The sequence below is a fragment of the Sander vitreus genome, chromosome 6, assembly GCF_031162955.1.
Source record: "Sander vitreus isolate 19-12246 chromosome 6, sanVit1, whole genome shotgun sequence".
NCBI lineage: Eukaryota > Metazoa > Chordata > Actinopteri > Perciformes > Percidae > Sander > Sander vitreus.
The window spans coordinates 4,265,923-4,280,775 of record NC_135860.1 but is presented as its reverse complement, the minus strand read 5'-3'; the positions used below and the strand labels follow the sequence as shown (position 1 = coordinate 4,280,775).

Here is a 14,853-nt window from a genome sequence, read left to right as displayed (position 1 = left end):
CGCCCACGTGTAAACGTAGCACTAATCTCTCGTCCAGTTGATACATACAGAAATACTTGATCTCAAAGATCAAAACGTCAAACAAATCAAGTTTATTTAACATAACTCCACATTTGGATAATTTCTTTACAGGCCCCTCCGCTTGGATGCTTGTGTGATTGATTTACAACTTTAGAAAGCTGATAATGTCATCATACATTATCATGAATTCACACACACATAATGTGTTCCTGATGGGTCTAGCCTACCCTCCAGAGTAAATCACTGTGTGATTGCAGAGTAAATCACTGTCTGATTGCAGAATGCACAATGCCTTTTCTCGTGTGTGCCAGCATGCTACTGTCCCCTCATTGTACTAGGTGATTTAGGTGATTCCCATCAAGCCTGTAAATGTTCCCCTCAGAGATTCTCCTGTGGCAGAGAAACGTCTTTCATGGCAGTTGGGTTAAGGAAGAGGAAAACATCAATCAGTCGACAGAGTGCTTTTTTCTTTATTTCTTTATTTCTTTCTTTATTTCTTTCTTTATTTCTTTTTTATTTTTTTTTGCAGGAACAAAGCGGCAGTAAACAAAATGTGTAACGTCTTGTGTAATTCTCTGGTGTATCAGTTAAGTGTATGGAACTACGCTGCTGACTTGAGTCTTTACTAACAGCGTGACAGCTGTTTTTAATGAATAGGTCCAACGCGGGTCATATGCATGTGTCCCTTTTTTATGAAAGAGGTTTACTCAGCTGCAGCCCTCCCTTTCTTTGGATGTGCCATTTTATAAACTATGTCAATATTTGTATTATGTATACTAAATATGTATTTTGCTTTATAATATTTTTGTGTTGGACCCCAGGAAGAATAGTCTTCACTACGGTGATGACTAATGGGGATCCTTAATAAACAATGAACAAAGTTTGGAAAGCTCTTGGTACTTTAATAGTGCAAGAGCTCTTGTCTTTACTCTGGTTTATAAAAAAGAAAGGACTAGCTGCTAATATAAATTCAAGCTTGGTCTTGGGAGAGGACTTGCTTTTTCTCAGATTAGACCCGTTTTAGATTTAGTCAGTGAACTGTTCTGGTTTTGACTCGTCTTGGTCTTGACGACAGCCCTCTGGTCAACTTTTCTTAAAGGGTAACTTTTTTTTTAAATTTTAAAAAATTTTTTTAAACTGGACCCCATTTCCCCATGCATTTGTATCTAATAGACTGATGTGACCAAAAATCTTTGAAATTTGGTCCAGTATTGAGGGAGATTGCAGTGATAAGCCTGCGCGGACCGAACTGCAATGTAACCTAATGGGGCTTTTTGTGCAGCCTTGCTTTTTTTGTCCACTGACGGAGTCAGATTGTTACTAAAAGTGTCTGACAACAATATCAATCTCAGGACACGACTTTTTGTCCGAAGACAGCATTGTGGAGAGTGGAACGCGAGCCGAGTAAAAAGGCGTTCAGGGAGTCTGTTGTCACGGAGTAGGCTACAGAAATGATAGGCTCATGCCAGTCTGGCACTTAGTAATTAGGGTTGGGTAATATGACACAAGGTAATATAAGATAAGTAGTGTCTCATGTTTTTTTGGTTTGTATGGAAGTTCCAAATAAAAGAAGAAAATAATCAAATGTGATGAAGTATGGTTATTATAAACCATTTATTAATTCTGGTCTGTGTTTCTTGTTTTAATATGTTGACTGTATTGTCATTTTATTCTATTTATAATATTTAATATTTATTCTAATATTAAATATATTTTTTTTAGGTTGCCATTTTCAAACTGGCCAGGGACGACAGATGAAAATGAACCTGCTGAGCTGGCTCATTTACAGTTGATTTGCTGTTGATTAATGAGCACTGTCCCTGTTAAATAAATACATGACATTGAATTCACAGAACAGCGACTGTATTGTGATATAAAATAATATATACCATGATAGAAAATGTTGGCCCATACCCCTGTTAGTAATGCTTTAGTGCTAGAAGTGTTCTCTCTGGGGCGCCTGGATAGCTCACCTGGTAGAGCGTACGTCCCATGTACAAGGGCTCTGTCTTTGCCACAGCAGCCGCAGGTTACATTCCGACCTATGGCTGAATGTCATTCCCTTCTCCCTTCCACATTCTCAGCTGTCCTATGCAATAAAGGCCTATAAGGCCCCCAAAGAAATATTCTAAAAAAAGAAAGACAGTGTTCTCTATAATTATTTTTAAAATTGAAAAGGATTTGAGTTAACTGTTTTTGTTAATCCTGTGATAGTGGGTATACATGATCAGTTAGCAGAAATAAAGAACACAGGTACTGTACACAGAAACACCCCCTTATCGGCCCGTCTCTCCTGTCGCCACTGAAAGCTCATCTTTCAACTGTTGTTATTCATTCTTCTTGCTCAAAACTCCCATTATTAAATAAACATCCCTACATACTCGCACACCCATGCTGACTGACGGGACAAGAAATGAGAGGTGTGTTGCTCAGAGGAAACTTTTTTCATAAGGACCCACCCATTTTCCACATAAATGGGGAGGGGTTCTCTCCAGGTAGCACTTAGTCTGGCAAGAAAAGCCAGAGGACCTGGTGTCATGTTCTCTGAAGGGGTTGCATAGTGAACACACACGCATCGCACCTGTCTATATACAGTATATCAAGTATCTGCCCGTTTAAGCTAATTCTGCAGCTTCACAAATTCTAAGATTTGATCAGGTTTTTGCATTTCATGTGATGAGTAGAAGATTGTCGGGCAAATATTTAGGCTCTGGTAACCTGTGATGAGCAGTGGTCTGAACTACTGCCTAAATCAGCAGTGTCAAACTCAATTTGACCAAGGGCCACACTGGAAATGACGATCACAATAAGGGCCAGACACGTTGAGTTTATTGACATGCTTTTATTTAACAAAAAAAGTCAATTAACTTTGTGTTATTGCATGTCTCATAGAGCTTTCTCCCGTACAGTTTGGTCGACATAAAACCCTAAAAAAAAAAAAAAGTCAGCAAAAACGTTTCTTAGCCATCGTACAATTTAGCAAGTCATGAAAAACAAGCATTACATTTTTAAAAGCAGCTGCCACCCAGCCGACTCACCACAACCTGTTTCACAGCCTGAATATAAAAAAACTCTCTGCTTCTGCGGGGAGTTCTGAGCCTCAAAGTCGGAAAATGTGTCAAATTATCACAATATCAAAATCAGATATCACAAAGTCTGCCACGATATGATTTCGGTTAAATTCAGGGGCCTGAGACCGAGACAATACATAAGCCCATTTAACACAATCAGTAAAATTTTTATATATATATATATATATATTCACAAAAAGCATACATTTAAAATATAATTTGAAAATGTTATTACTAAGCTCTTCCAGACATTTTAAATTAAAAACAAACTACTCCCCTAGGGGGAATAGTTGTTGTACCTGTCTAATGTTCTACATGGCACCAGTGTCCCAGTATGAAATATCAGTTGAACTCAGTGAACTTGAAACATTGTTGAAAATATCTCCAGCAGATGAATTCAGCAGACGTTCAGAGGTTCAGTCATTCTCACGCTTGTGTTTCACATCTACTATGTACCCCTCCCTTTCTCTCTCCCAGCTATCCGTTATTGAGGCTTCCCCTGCCTGGGACGGGTCCCGTGGAGTTCACCACAGGAGTGCGAGATTACAGCGTCCCTTCCCATGAGCCTCAGGGAGACCTCGGAGAACGGCCCGACTGGGTAGGAGAAGAGAAAGCACACGCACATTTACAGTATATACATCCCATTATTACTAGTATTCCTTAACCTTGAATCCTAACCCTTAAAGGTGCTGTAGGTAGGATTGTGAAGATCCAGGACTTAGCCAAAGAATTTATACATCAACAACTTCTCAGTACCCCCCCCCCCCCTCTTTCTGCTGCAGCCCAAACGGTCTCCTAAGGCCCTCCCCCCCACAAGGGAGAATGAATGCATGTGCCTGAGCAGTGATTAACACGCAGTTAGACACCTCCCCCCCCGGCCATGATTGGTGCATCTGAACAGGGAGCTGTGGATTTTTGCAAATCACACTACAGGCTGTAGGTGGAGCCAGAGGAGCTGGATTTTTTTTTTTAATTACCAGTTTCATGTAGTTCTACTGGAACATAGGGTCAGTTTCAGCAAATATGACAGAAAGTTAGTTTTATAAGTCTTACCTACTACATCTTTAACGGATTATAACCTTAAAGGAGAAACCTGGGGCAAAATGAACCTAGGGGTTATTAACACATGGGTACAGAGTCGACCGTTCTCTGGGATTTGTTTTCATGCTAATCGAATGTGACCAGTTTTAGCGCGAACCGCTTATTAGCTTATAACGCTAGTCGTCGGGGCACGGGTAAAGTAAAAAGAAATCGCTATTTCTATACCACTAACAAGGCTCAAATTAGCGCCACACTTCCACGGTAGCATAATGAGGGTCCCTACATGTAAACCGAAGCATTGAGAACTTTGTAAGTGTACAGACAGTTTTATTAAAAACGTAGTTTATAAAGATAGTACCGTTCGCGTATACAGGCAGGCGCCATCTTGGGATCAGTCGAAACGACGAACGCCGTGCTTTGGCTATGTTACTGGGCGACTAGCGTAACATAATAAGCTAATTAGCGGTTTGCGCTAAAACTGGTCACATTCGATTAGCATGAAAACATAGCCCAGAGAACGGTCGACTCGGTTCATTTTGCACCGGATTTCTCCTTTTAAATCTGAATCCAACCGTAAACTGACGTCTCTTCACAACATTGTCCTCACTCTGAAAGTCTAAAACTGGTTCTCAGACCCAGACAGAGGTATACACGGCAAAGATGGAGGCTCATAAATGATGAAAGGTGAACACAAAGCAATGGCTCACTTACTTCTCAACAACAGGTTTACTTTACAGAAAGCCGTTGAGGCAGGATTACAGCAACCTTGACAGCATTCACTGAAGACTTTCACCGTCTTGAGTTCTTGTTTAAAAAGTGGTCGTTAAACTTCGGTAGATTACTTACTATAAAGGCTGGTTCAGCAGACACACTGAATGTGTCACGTGCATGTTTGAGTGTGTGTGTGTGTGTGTTCTGTAGTACCGGGGTCCTCCGGTTGCCTACATCCAGCAGGTGTTAGTGAAGGCGGCGGTGTCTCCGTGGGACAGCAGCCTGGTGACAGTGGACGTGTTTCGGTCGCCGCTGGGCCGAGCCTTCAGCCTACTGGAGGAGATACGCAACCACGTCCACTCTGACAGGTAAACACATACGCAGTGGTACAGGGGCAAACCAGATTCATTCTTTTCAATAGAAGGATGTCAACCTTCATCAATTCTGCATCTACCAATCTGCTGCTTATCTTCTTGATTAGCAGTTTGAGACTTGACAGTTTGAGCTCTTGATTGATTTCACTGTCAGAGCAGAAAGTGAGTCGTGTTTAAAGTGGTTGTTTTCTCTCACCAACTGTCCAAAACCCAAAGATATTCAATCTGCATTATTTAAGGAGAAAAGAGGCAAATACATGTAATTTAAGAGCAGGATTTATGGCATTTTTTTTCTTGGAAAAAACAAAATGTTTAAAAAGAGCCCCTTTTATGCTTTTTTGGATTTTTCCCATCTCTTAGTGTGTTATATAGTGTTTTGTGTATGTAATAGATATATAAAGTACAAGAAAACACATTTCACTCTAAATGGAGCTTTATTTTCTACAGACAGTACTTTTTCTCAACTGCCTAAAAACGGCTCGTCCACATTCCTGTTTGAAATTCCTCAATTAATGATGTCATGGATTGAGAAAGGCCGGGCCAGTTTTTCATCTGTGCTGCCCATTGGTTCTAACTGAGCAAGCGCAGCCTGCCCAGTGGCTTGTTTGAATTTGGTTGACCAATCACAACAGAGTGGGCCAGCTGACCAATCGGAGCAGACTGCAGACAGCGGACGATGTGAAGCGCCTGGCGCATGTGCGTTTAGGGCGTGTCCAAATCCACTTTTGCTAGTCTGGCGCATGGTTCAAAAGGGTTGTACTTAGTGTCTTCATTAATTCATAGGTGTGTTTTGGGTGTAACATGCAACAAACCAATCAGAGTGTCATCTCCCATTCCCTTTAAAAGCCAGGCGTGTTTGTACCTTGGAGCATTGCTATTATGATGGCGGATTTGCACCGTAATATTTTTATTTGTAATCCTTTGCATGTTTGTGTGCTGCTGCGCTTCCCTGTGTGTGTGTGTGTGTGTGTTTGTGTGTGTGTGTGTAACAAGCATAGTGTGCGCGCGCGGTGTGCATAAGCCTAGGCGCATTTTACTAATGCGCTGTTAAAATAACAATGAAATGCTCTAATGGCTTTAGACCAGGTTTTTGTTAGTCAATGGTGCGATCACTTCTTGCTGCCTCAAGATAACAATACGCCAACTCATCTCCCTGTAAGACCAGCACGCCCATGGGTGCACGGATGGGCGCAGGTGCATTTTGCTATTTAAACGACGTGGGCGCTGGACAGGAAATTGACAACTGCGTCGGTCTTAAACTAGCAAAGACACTTGGGTCGGGCTTTGCGCCGCGCTGCGCCGGGTGTAAGATAGGGCCCTATATGTTTTTGGAACATCAAAGCATGTAAACCTGTTCTAGTAGACCCCAAGAGTACAAATATGATGCTGAAATGGAGTATAATAGGGGCTCTTTAATCGACTAACAAAATAGTGTTTAGCAGTTCAAAGTCCAACTATGAACCCAAAACTATTTTTGCCCTTTGGCATGAGAGAAAGAAAGAAAAACATCTATGACCTTAAAAAAAAACTGTTGACTTCCAGCGAGCCATAGATCTGTTGTCAACTCAAAGGTCGTGCACGTGCTTTTTTGCAGCCCTCTGTTTGTTTTGCAGCTGTACTGCACCAAGCACTGAAATGTGTTTCGCTTGGAAGTTGTACAGTGCAGTTGATTTTTAATGCAGTCTGTTCAAATCTAGACCATTGTTTTATTGTTCAGATATATTGATATATAACTGATAGATTCATGTTATCTTCTGCTCCAGTACTAATTACTTGAGGAGCTTTTGTTATTTGTGAGCTTTATTAAAGGTGCAGTAAGTGATGCTGCGCGAAGATTGTTTGATATTTGAGCTGCCAAACAAATACAACCTCCCCCCTTCAGAATCTCTGCCACCTCTGTCTTCTCCTTGTCTCTCCTCTTTCAGCTCTGGGGTTCACAGTCTGGAGACTCTGTGTCTCCAGGTGACAGACCTGTTTCCGGGCTTACGGCGAATGCAGTCGGTGTTGCCGGAGCACGGCTGCCTGCTCGTTTCTCCCGGCAACTACTGGCAGAACCAGCGGGAGCTGTTCGACTCAGACCCCGACCTCCTCAAGACCATCCAGAAACATGAACCCAAAGGCCTGCACACCTCGGCCACGCTGCGAGGTAGGGATGAGCAGGACCCAAACGGTGTAACAGAAGCTAATACATAGCCTGCACACGTGCTCGTGAAAAAAGTGTCTTCCCCCTCCCCTCTTTTTTTTTTTCCTTGCTTTTAGGGATGTTCAAAACAAAAGGGATAAAATGGCATTGATGGTTAGATAGTTTTAGAATTGACACAGATGTTTTAAATTGTAAAGTTGAGGTTTAAGTGTTAGCATTTCATACCCCCCAGAAAAGACTCCTGGTGTTCAGTGTACACTTGTTCTAAAGACCGTGATGACATTTTCAGGCTGAGTTTAAGCTTGTTTGTGACCTGTCAAATGTCCCTGTGTACAGACTCTCGCCTTGACCCGTGACATGGTTTGATAGAGTGTATCCTGGGGAAATGATCTCAACCCAATATATCAAAAATGCAACATACAATAATAAATACAACCTGCAACATAGTGTGGACTCCTGCCACCATTTGTTCATTTCTAGACAACCCTTTCATTTCCGAAGCCTTCAGTTTAACTTGTGCTGCAACAGGTCTGTGCTCTTCCTGTGTTGTGACATTAGCCAGCCTAGATTACTCAGTTTTTACACTGGTAGAGGCTGCCAGTCTCAAACATGATGGCGTATCACTGAGTGTATGCCAAGCATATTTGATATAAAAAAAATATCCACCTAATCCGATTTGTAGCTATTATAGTGGGGGAAGGGTTTGTATGGTTGTTTTAAAATGCGACGTGAAGGTGCAAAACAAAGGAGTTGAGTTTATTCAGAGGCTTTTACACTACTTCCAAGAAGGCAGTCTGCCATCATTCAACAGGAGTAATTGTCTGGAGATAGTGTGCAGGGATTAATGGTATCCGAGAACTAAGAGGCTTTCATATTGAAAGAGAAAAAGCAGTTTCATTCCTTGAGAATTTATTGACTGAAGGAAACTTTACCCACTGACATAGTGAACCAAATCACCCTCTCTGACTGGGCAAAGCCCGCTCAGCATTCTGCCTCACCTTTCCAGCTCAAGTGATTTAGAGGTGGGGAGCTTATTCTGGATCTATAGTCAGGGACAGCTTGGCTGCCAGATACAGTCAGACCGATACTCTTGTTCACATTTAAGGCCATTGTGTGTGTGTGTGTGTGTGTGTGTGTGTGTGTGTGTGTGTGTGTGTGTGTTCTTGTTTAACTATATTCATGGGGTCCAATAACCAGGAATACAGTATACTTGTGGGGTCCCAACAGATTTATGTGGCCAAAATGCTGGACCCCACAACTTTAAAGGGCTGCTTGAGGGTTAAGACTTGGTTTTAGGATAAGGGTTAGAATTAGGTTATGGTAAGGGTTAAGGTTAGGCATTTAGTTATGATGGTTAAGGTTAGGGTAAGGGGCTAGGGAATGCATTATGTCAATGACTGGTCCCCACAAAGACAGTGAAACGCACTGTGTGTGTGTGTGTGTTTTAGACCTGCTGTTTGGTGTCCCTGGGAAGTACACTGGGGTCAGCCACTACAACAGGAAGAAGGTGGTGACCTACACAATGACTTTAGTGCTGTCCCGCTACGATGCAAGGTGAGTCCCATATGCAATAGAAGAGAAAATAAAAGTTGTGATTTTGAGGCATTCATGTAACAAGTGTCAACTGAGACAACTGGTTTGCTCGACTGATCTCTTTTTTTGACAGGAAGACATTCATTTGGTTTGACAAACTCTGAGACGGAGACCACCAATCATCTGCATCATTCTATAATTTCCTTACAGTGACTGTATATAATGAGATCAGTTAGTGGGGTGTATCTGCAGTGCTGAGGATCTCGATGTCTGTGTCCAGGTTCCTGGGCAGCCTGCGGGCGCGTCTGAAGCAGCTCCACCCGTCAGCCAACTGCAGCCTGAGAGACGATCACATGGTCCACGTCCACTTCAAAGAGGAGATCGGCATCGCTGAGCTCATCCCCCTCGTCACCACATACATCATCCTTTTTGCCTACATCTACTTCTCCACACGTCAGTACCACTCCCTACCTGGCTGCTCTGTCCTGTGTGTCTTGCTCCTTCATACTTCTTCCATACATCATCCTTTTTGCCTACATCTACCTTTCCACACATCAGTACCACTCCCTACCTGGCTGCTCTGTCCTGTGTGTCTTGTTCCTTCACTTTTTTTTTTCATTTCTTTTATCCTTGTTTGCACATTTCACAACACTTAATCTTCGAAATGTGCCAAAGATCCGGACTCGTGCCTATTGCGCCATTTGTGTGTGCACGTGTATTTGTGTGCTAACGTTGTTCCTGTCTAGTGCAGGGTTAATCCTCACACTGGAACATTGTACACTGCTGAATGAATGCATCCACCTAACCCTCAGAGGCTTTCCTGTACAAACATTAGTTCACAAAACAAACACACACACACACACACACACACACACACACACACACACACACACACACACACGCAAGCCAATTAGTTGATTCATGTTTGGCACCTTATAAAAGACTTTTATTTTTCAAACGGTAATGTGCAGCAGTTACTTAAAAATTGTTTGGAACTGCAGTTTTGAGCTTTCTTTTTAAAATTCTAGATTTTAAAGACAAAGTGAGAAAATGATTTCCTTGTATTATATTTTTCAAGAATAATTTATTTCATTTTTAATTTAATAAAATGTAGTTTTTTTTTGCCTATTTTCTGACATCGCTATAAAATATACTTACTTTATGTGAATCCGTTTTAAATAACATTATATAACTAGATCTTTACAATTCAGGGATTTTCAGAATTAATGTTCAAATGCAAAAACCTCCATAGTTTGAAAAGTAGTCCCTTTGGCCAACGAAGAGGCCAAATTAAAGTTTTAAAGGTCTTTGTTTTAAAAGATATTATTACTGAAACAACATTGGATTATAACACCTAAATTCCTCTTTGATTTCTTAAAAAATGGTCTTGTTTCTTGCTCCACTGTGAAGTCAAGAACTCCTTTTAAAGTGTTTATTTTTTTTTCTTCTATTCTATATAAATTGTATTAACTGGCATCTAAAAACTTTTAGGCCTCCCCAACACTTGCATGCCTCCCTTTTTATGAAAACCGTGGCACAGAATTGTCTCAACTCAAATAATAAACCTGGGTTGATGAAGTAATCTGGTGTTTGGTGTTTTAAGCCCCCAACGTCGCCTTCCAGGCAGTGCGGCAATGGTTTAGGTTACAGTACAGATCCATTTGTCCGACACGACTGAAGCGTGGTGTCGCGACGTCATACATCCATGGTTGATGCTCCACGCCCTTGACCGGCAGCTGATTGGACGAACGTGTGACGTGGGTCTGGCTACTCGAGAATTTCAACAGAGTGTCATGGCGACGCGTTGAGAATACGATCTCGTATTTTACGAAAGTAGTTCACCGAAACCTGTTTCTGAAAACATTTTAAGCGAGAAATAAGCCATCCAGTTGCTGAATCTGTCTTCATTTCAGATCGACAAAGGTCAGTTTGAAAGATTTTCGTCTGCTTCTACTGGTTAGTCGCGTTGCGTTCAACGGATTTATTTGCATAAAGATGGGCATCGGCCAGCTTTTTGACGCGCAGCATTTTTTCAAATGCAGCGCCGCCTTCCCGGAATGCTCTGCGTGCACGTTGAAGTCGCTTGACGTCACCCATAGGAATAGAGTGGAGCGCGGCGCAACAGAAGCGTCGCACGGTCAAATGGATCTGTACCGTAGGGTTAGCTGCCTGGAAGGCGACATTGGAGGCTTAAAACACCATCGAGCAAGTAATCTCTTCAGTAGATCCCCTTCATTTGAGGGATTTGTGTACATCTGACTTCATGGCTGAGTTGTTAAATAGTTAACAATAGTTAATGTAACAGTTGTACAGATAGCTATAGTGTCCTGTCCTCTTCACATCTTATTTTCCTCCCTGCAGGAAAGATTGACATGGTGAAGTCTAAGTGGGGTCTGGCTCTGGCTGCTGTGGTCACAGTCCTCAGCTCTCTGCTCATGTCTGTGGGACTGTGTACACTGTTTGGACTGACACCCACGCTCAATGGAGGGTAGGAATGCCCACTCTTTTCTACATAAGGTTTTTTTTTTGTCTCCACCCTTGTTTGTGTTGTTAGACAAATTTAGTACAGATACCCATGGTTCCCATACCCAGAAGATGAATCGTAGTAACTTTGCCGATCCCTTAACTGTTCACCTAGGCACATCATGGGTTCAGGTTTTAATACTTTAGTTTGTGACCAAATACCTGCAAAAATAATGACATTCCCATCAGCCTCAGCTGTACTTTATTTGTATGCCTCCGCGTCAGCGACAGCCGTGGCCAGAGGTGTCATGTTTTCGGGTTTCCATCCGTCCCATTGTTGTGAACGCAATATTTCAGGACCCCCTGGAGGGAATTTCTTCAAATTTGGCACAAACATCCCCTTGGACTGATTCGATTTTGGAGCTCAAATTATTATATTATTATTTAATGCCATAACTCGGGAATAGAAGGGGAGATTGCAGCCATATTTCACAGTTGGTCAGATACTGAATTGGTGACACTACTCTTGGGTGCCTACCTTAATGATTGTATAGATCTTCTGTGCTGCCGGGTTGAAGATGTGTGTAAAGCATCCATGTTTCACCAAAAAAAAATAAAATAAATAAAATAATAATAATAAAAAAATAATAATATATATTACATTAGTCTGGGCAAACATCCTGCTCTGCTGTTGACATTTAAATGTATCCTGTTAATATTTACTGCCCCAACAGGCTGATACAGTTTCATCATTATCTCTTATCTTATTCACAGGAAGACAAGGACAGGTCTACACACACACACACACGCACACACACACACACACACACACACACACACACACACACACACACACACACACACAGGCTTGTTGACTTCCCACACATTGATTTGCGTTAATGTTTACAGCAGGTGGGCGACAGAATCTGTGTTTGTGTGGATGACGAAGAAGGTATGGGGCATGGATGTGGGTGGGACTTCACGAGGGGGCGGCGATATATAGATAGTGATATTAATGGTTGTCCAATCATTTGAGGATTAATAGAAAGCAGACATCGTGGCGTGACAACATCACATTTTTCCAACCACTGACAAAGATCCAGGCAGGTCGGCTGTGGGCTTGTACTTTCTCTGTGTTTGCATGAACTCGCACATAAAGGTTAACATTACCAGGAAAGGCATGCGAGCTACACCTTATGCTTACTCATAGTTGACTCCACATACTGTGGTTGTGAAGGAAGTGTGTGTGTGTGTGTGTGTGTGTGTGTGTGTGTGTGTGTGTTTTATCTACTATCTACAGTGTTACTAAGTGTGTCTGATGTAACATGCAGAGCTGTTGACCCAGTTATACACTTACTCCTACAGTAGAAGCTTATCTATACTCTCAAACTAATCTCTCCGTACACTTCAACAGGTCAGAAAATTCCCTGCCGTAATAATATAATAATAACAATTAAGCGTAGTTATTATTTGCTACTCTGGCAGAAAGAGAACCCTCATTTTTTTGTTTTGGCCTGTGTCACAATCACTTTGTTTTTTTAGATCCAGCCATCACTCTCGCTGTAATGGATAACCTAATGTGAGCTTATTGGATCATCTTGATGGCCACACAGCTGCGGCACAGCTTCTGGTAAAATAAATGATCACTGAGACATTGTGGGTGACGCACAAAATATTGTTGCAAAGTGATTCATCACAACCGTTACACGGCGACGGGAACATTTGTTCCACCAAACTCAGCTTTACCTCTTGCAATCCTTGCTTGGGGTTTCTTGTAATGCTGATGATCCAAGAACTAAAGCTTAATATACTTTTGACTAGAGAAAAAGTCTAAAAAAAATCTAAAATTTCATAATCAAAATGGTAGGCCTTAAAAAGTCTTGCTAAAGTATTGTGTTGTAGGTCTTAAGTAATTTTAAACAGGTCTTAATTTTCCTACGTCAATGTAACGCTACCTCTGATTCGTTGAAATGTTCTCGCAGCACTTTAGAATGTAGTTTTTTTTATTGCGTGGTGTTGTAGTTCTTTCTGTCGCTAGTGCAAATATAATTCAATTTATTACGACTACAAATGAGACCAACATGCAACTTATATTGCAGCCAGTCTAGACACCAGTCCAATGATGCCAATGAGGAAATCGGAGATTGGTTTCATACAGTGTTTCCGGACTCTGACATCTGACTGTGATTTTGATGTCGTGATGTAGGTCTGACATTTCTTTCATTGTGGTCTTAAAAAGGCTTACATTTGACTTGGTGAAACCTGTAGAAACCCTGCATTAGAAACAATTTGGAGTTTCAAAACCATGTCAACATGGCAAGAGAAAATGTCATGCTCATGCAAAGTGTTTACACTGTATGCAAGCCTACACTTAGAAGTAAGTCCTGATTTATTTTTTGCATGTGGTCTTCTGCCTGCAGGGAGATCTTTCCATATCTGGTGGTGGTGATCGGCCTGGAGAACGTCTTAGTCCTCACCAAGTCCGTGGTGTCCACCCCCGTCGACCTCGAGGTGAAACTTCGCATCGCTCAGGGTAAGGGTAGTGTGAGAGTGAGAGTGTGTGTGTGTGTTTTTTTTTCAGGTACAGCAAGACCAACAGCTAGATGCTGATTCATCAGTACATCAGACACACAGCACACATACAGAATATACAAGAAATAATAAATAGGGGCGTCTGGGTAGCTCACCCGGTAAAACACGCGCCCATATATAGAGGTTTACTCCTTGACGCAGCGGCCGTGGGTTTGACTCCGACCTGCGGCCCTTTGCTGCATGTCATTCCCCCTCTCTCTCCCCTTTCATGTCTTCAGCTGGCCTATATAAATAAAGGCCTAAAATGCCCCAAAAATAATCTTTAAAAAGAAATAATAAATAGGATAGAATACAAGAACAAATATTTGAAAAATATAGATGAAAACAAAATACAAAGGAAAGAACGTACAAACGTATATACAAGTATACAAGTACAAAAAATTTGCAGCTACAATAGTATATATATAGATGTAAGTAAAACCTATGTTTGTGCAAATTGCACAGTGCAGTACTGTGATTTATGAGAGTCTTATCTAACACTCAGTTTTATTGCCTGTGGTAGGAATGATTTCTTATCTTCCTACAACTTTTTTTTTTTACATTTAGTAAATTCCACTAGTCACTACATAGTTATCATGTTTAAAAAAAGAAGAAAGAAAGCTCCAAATGTAATGTATCTTTTGTTTGTTTAAGTGTTGGGTCTTTTTTCCCTCTCCAGGCCTTAGTAATGAGAGCTGGTCTATCATGAAGAACATGGCCACTGAACTGTGCATCATCCTCATTGGATATTTCACTCTGGTGCCAGCTATCCAGGTAACAGAAATATGGTTGTATTGTTGCATCAGCACAAAACAAAGTATTGGAAATAGTAGTTAAGACATGTTTCATGTACTGAGACAGAATATGTCAAAGGGTAATTTTTTTTTTTTCCTATGTTTTTGTGTCTAAGTGACTAAATGTGTCT

At 41.4% G+C, this 14,853-nt stretch overlaps 1 protein-coding gene across 1 annotated transcript in view; it reads left to right on the top strand.

Moving 5' to 3' along the window:
- scap (SREBF chaperone) overlaps nt 1-14,853 on the top strand; it is a 49,767-nt gene that overhangs the window by 7,600 nt on the left and 27,314 nt on the right. The window contains 8 exon segments of the mRNA XM_078252139.1: nt 3,570-3,690; nt 5,055-5,212; nt 7,144-7,364; nt 8,810-8,915; nt 9,175-9,347; nt 11,256-11,382; nt 13,778-13,890; nt 14,608-14,702. Of these exon segments, the coding sequence (XP_078108265.1) occupies nt 3,570-3,690; nt 5,055-5,212; nt 7,144-7,364; nt 8,810-8,915; nt 9,175-9,347; nt 11,256-11,382; nt 13,778-13,890; nt 14,608-14,702 (1,114 nt within the window).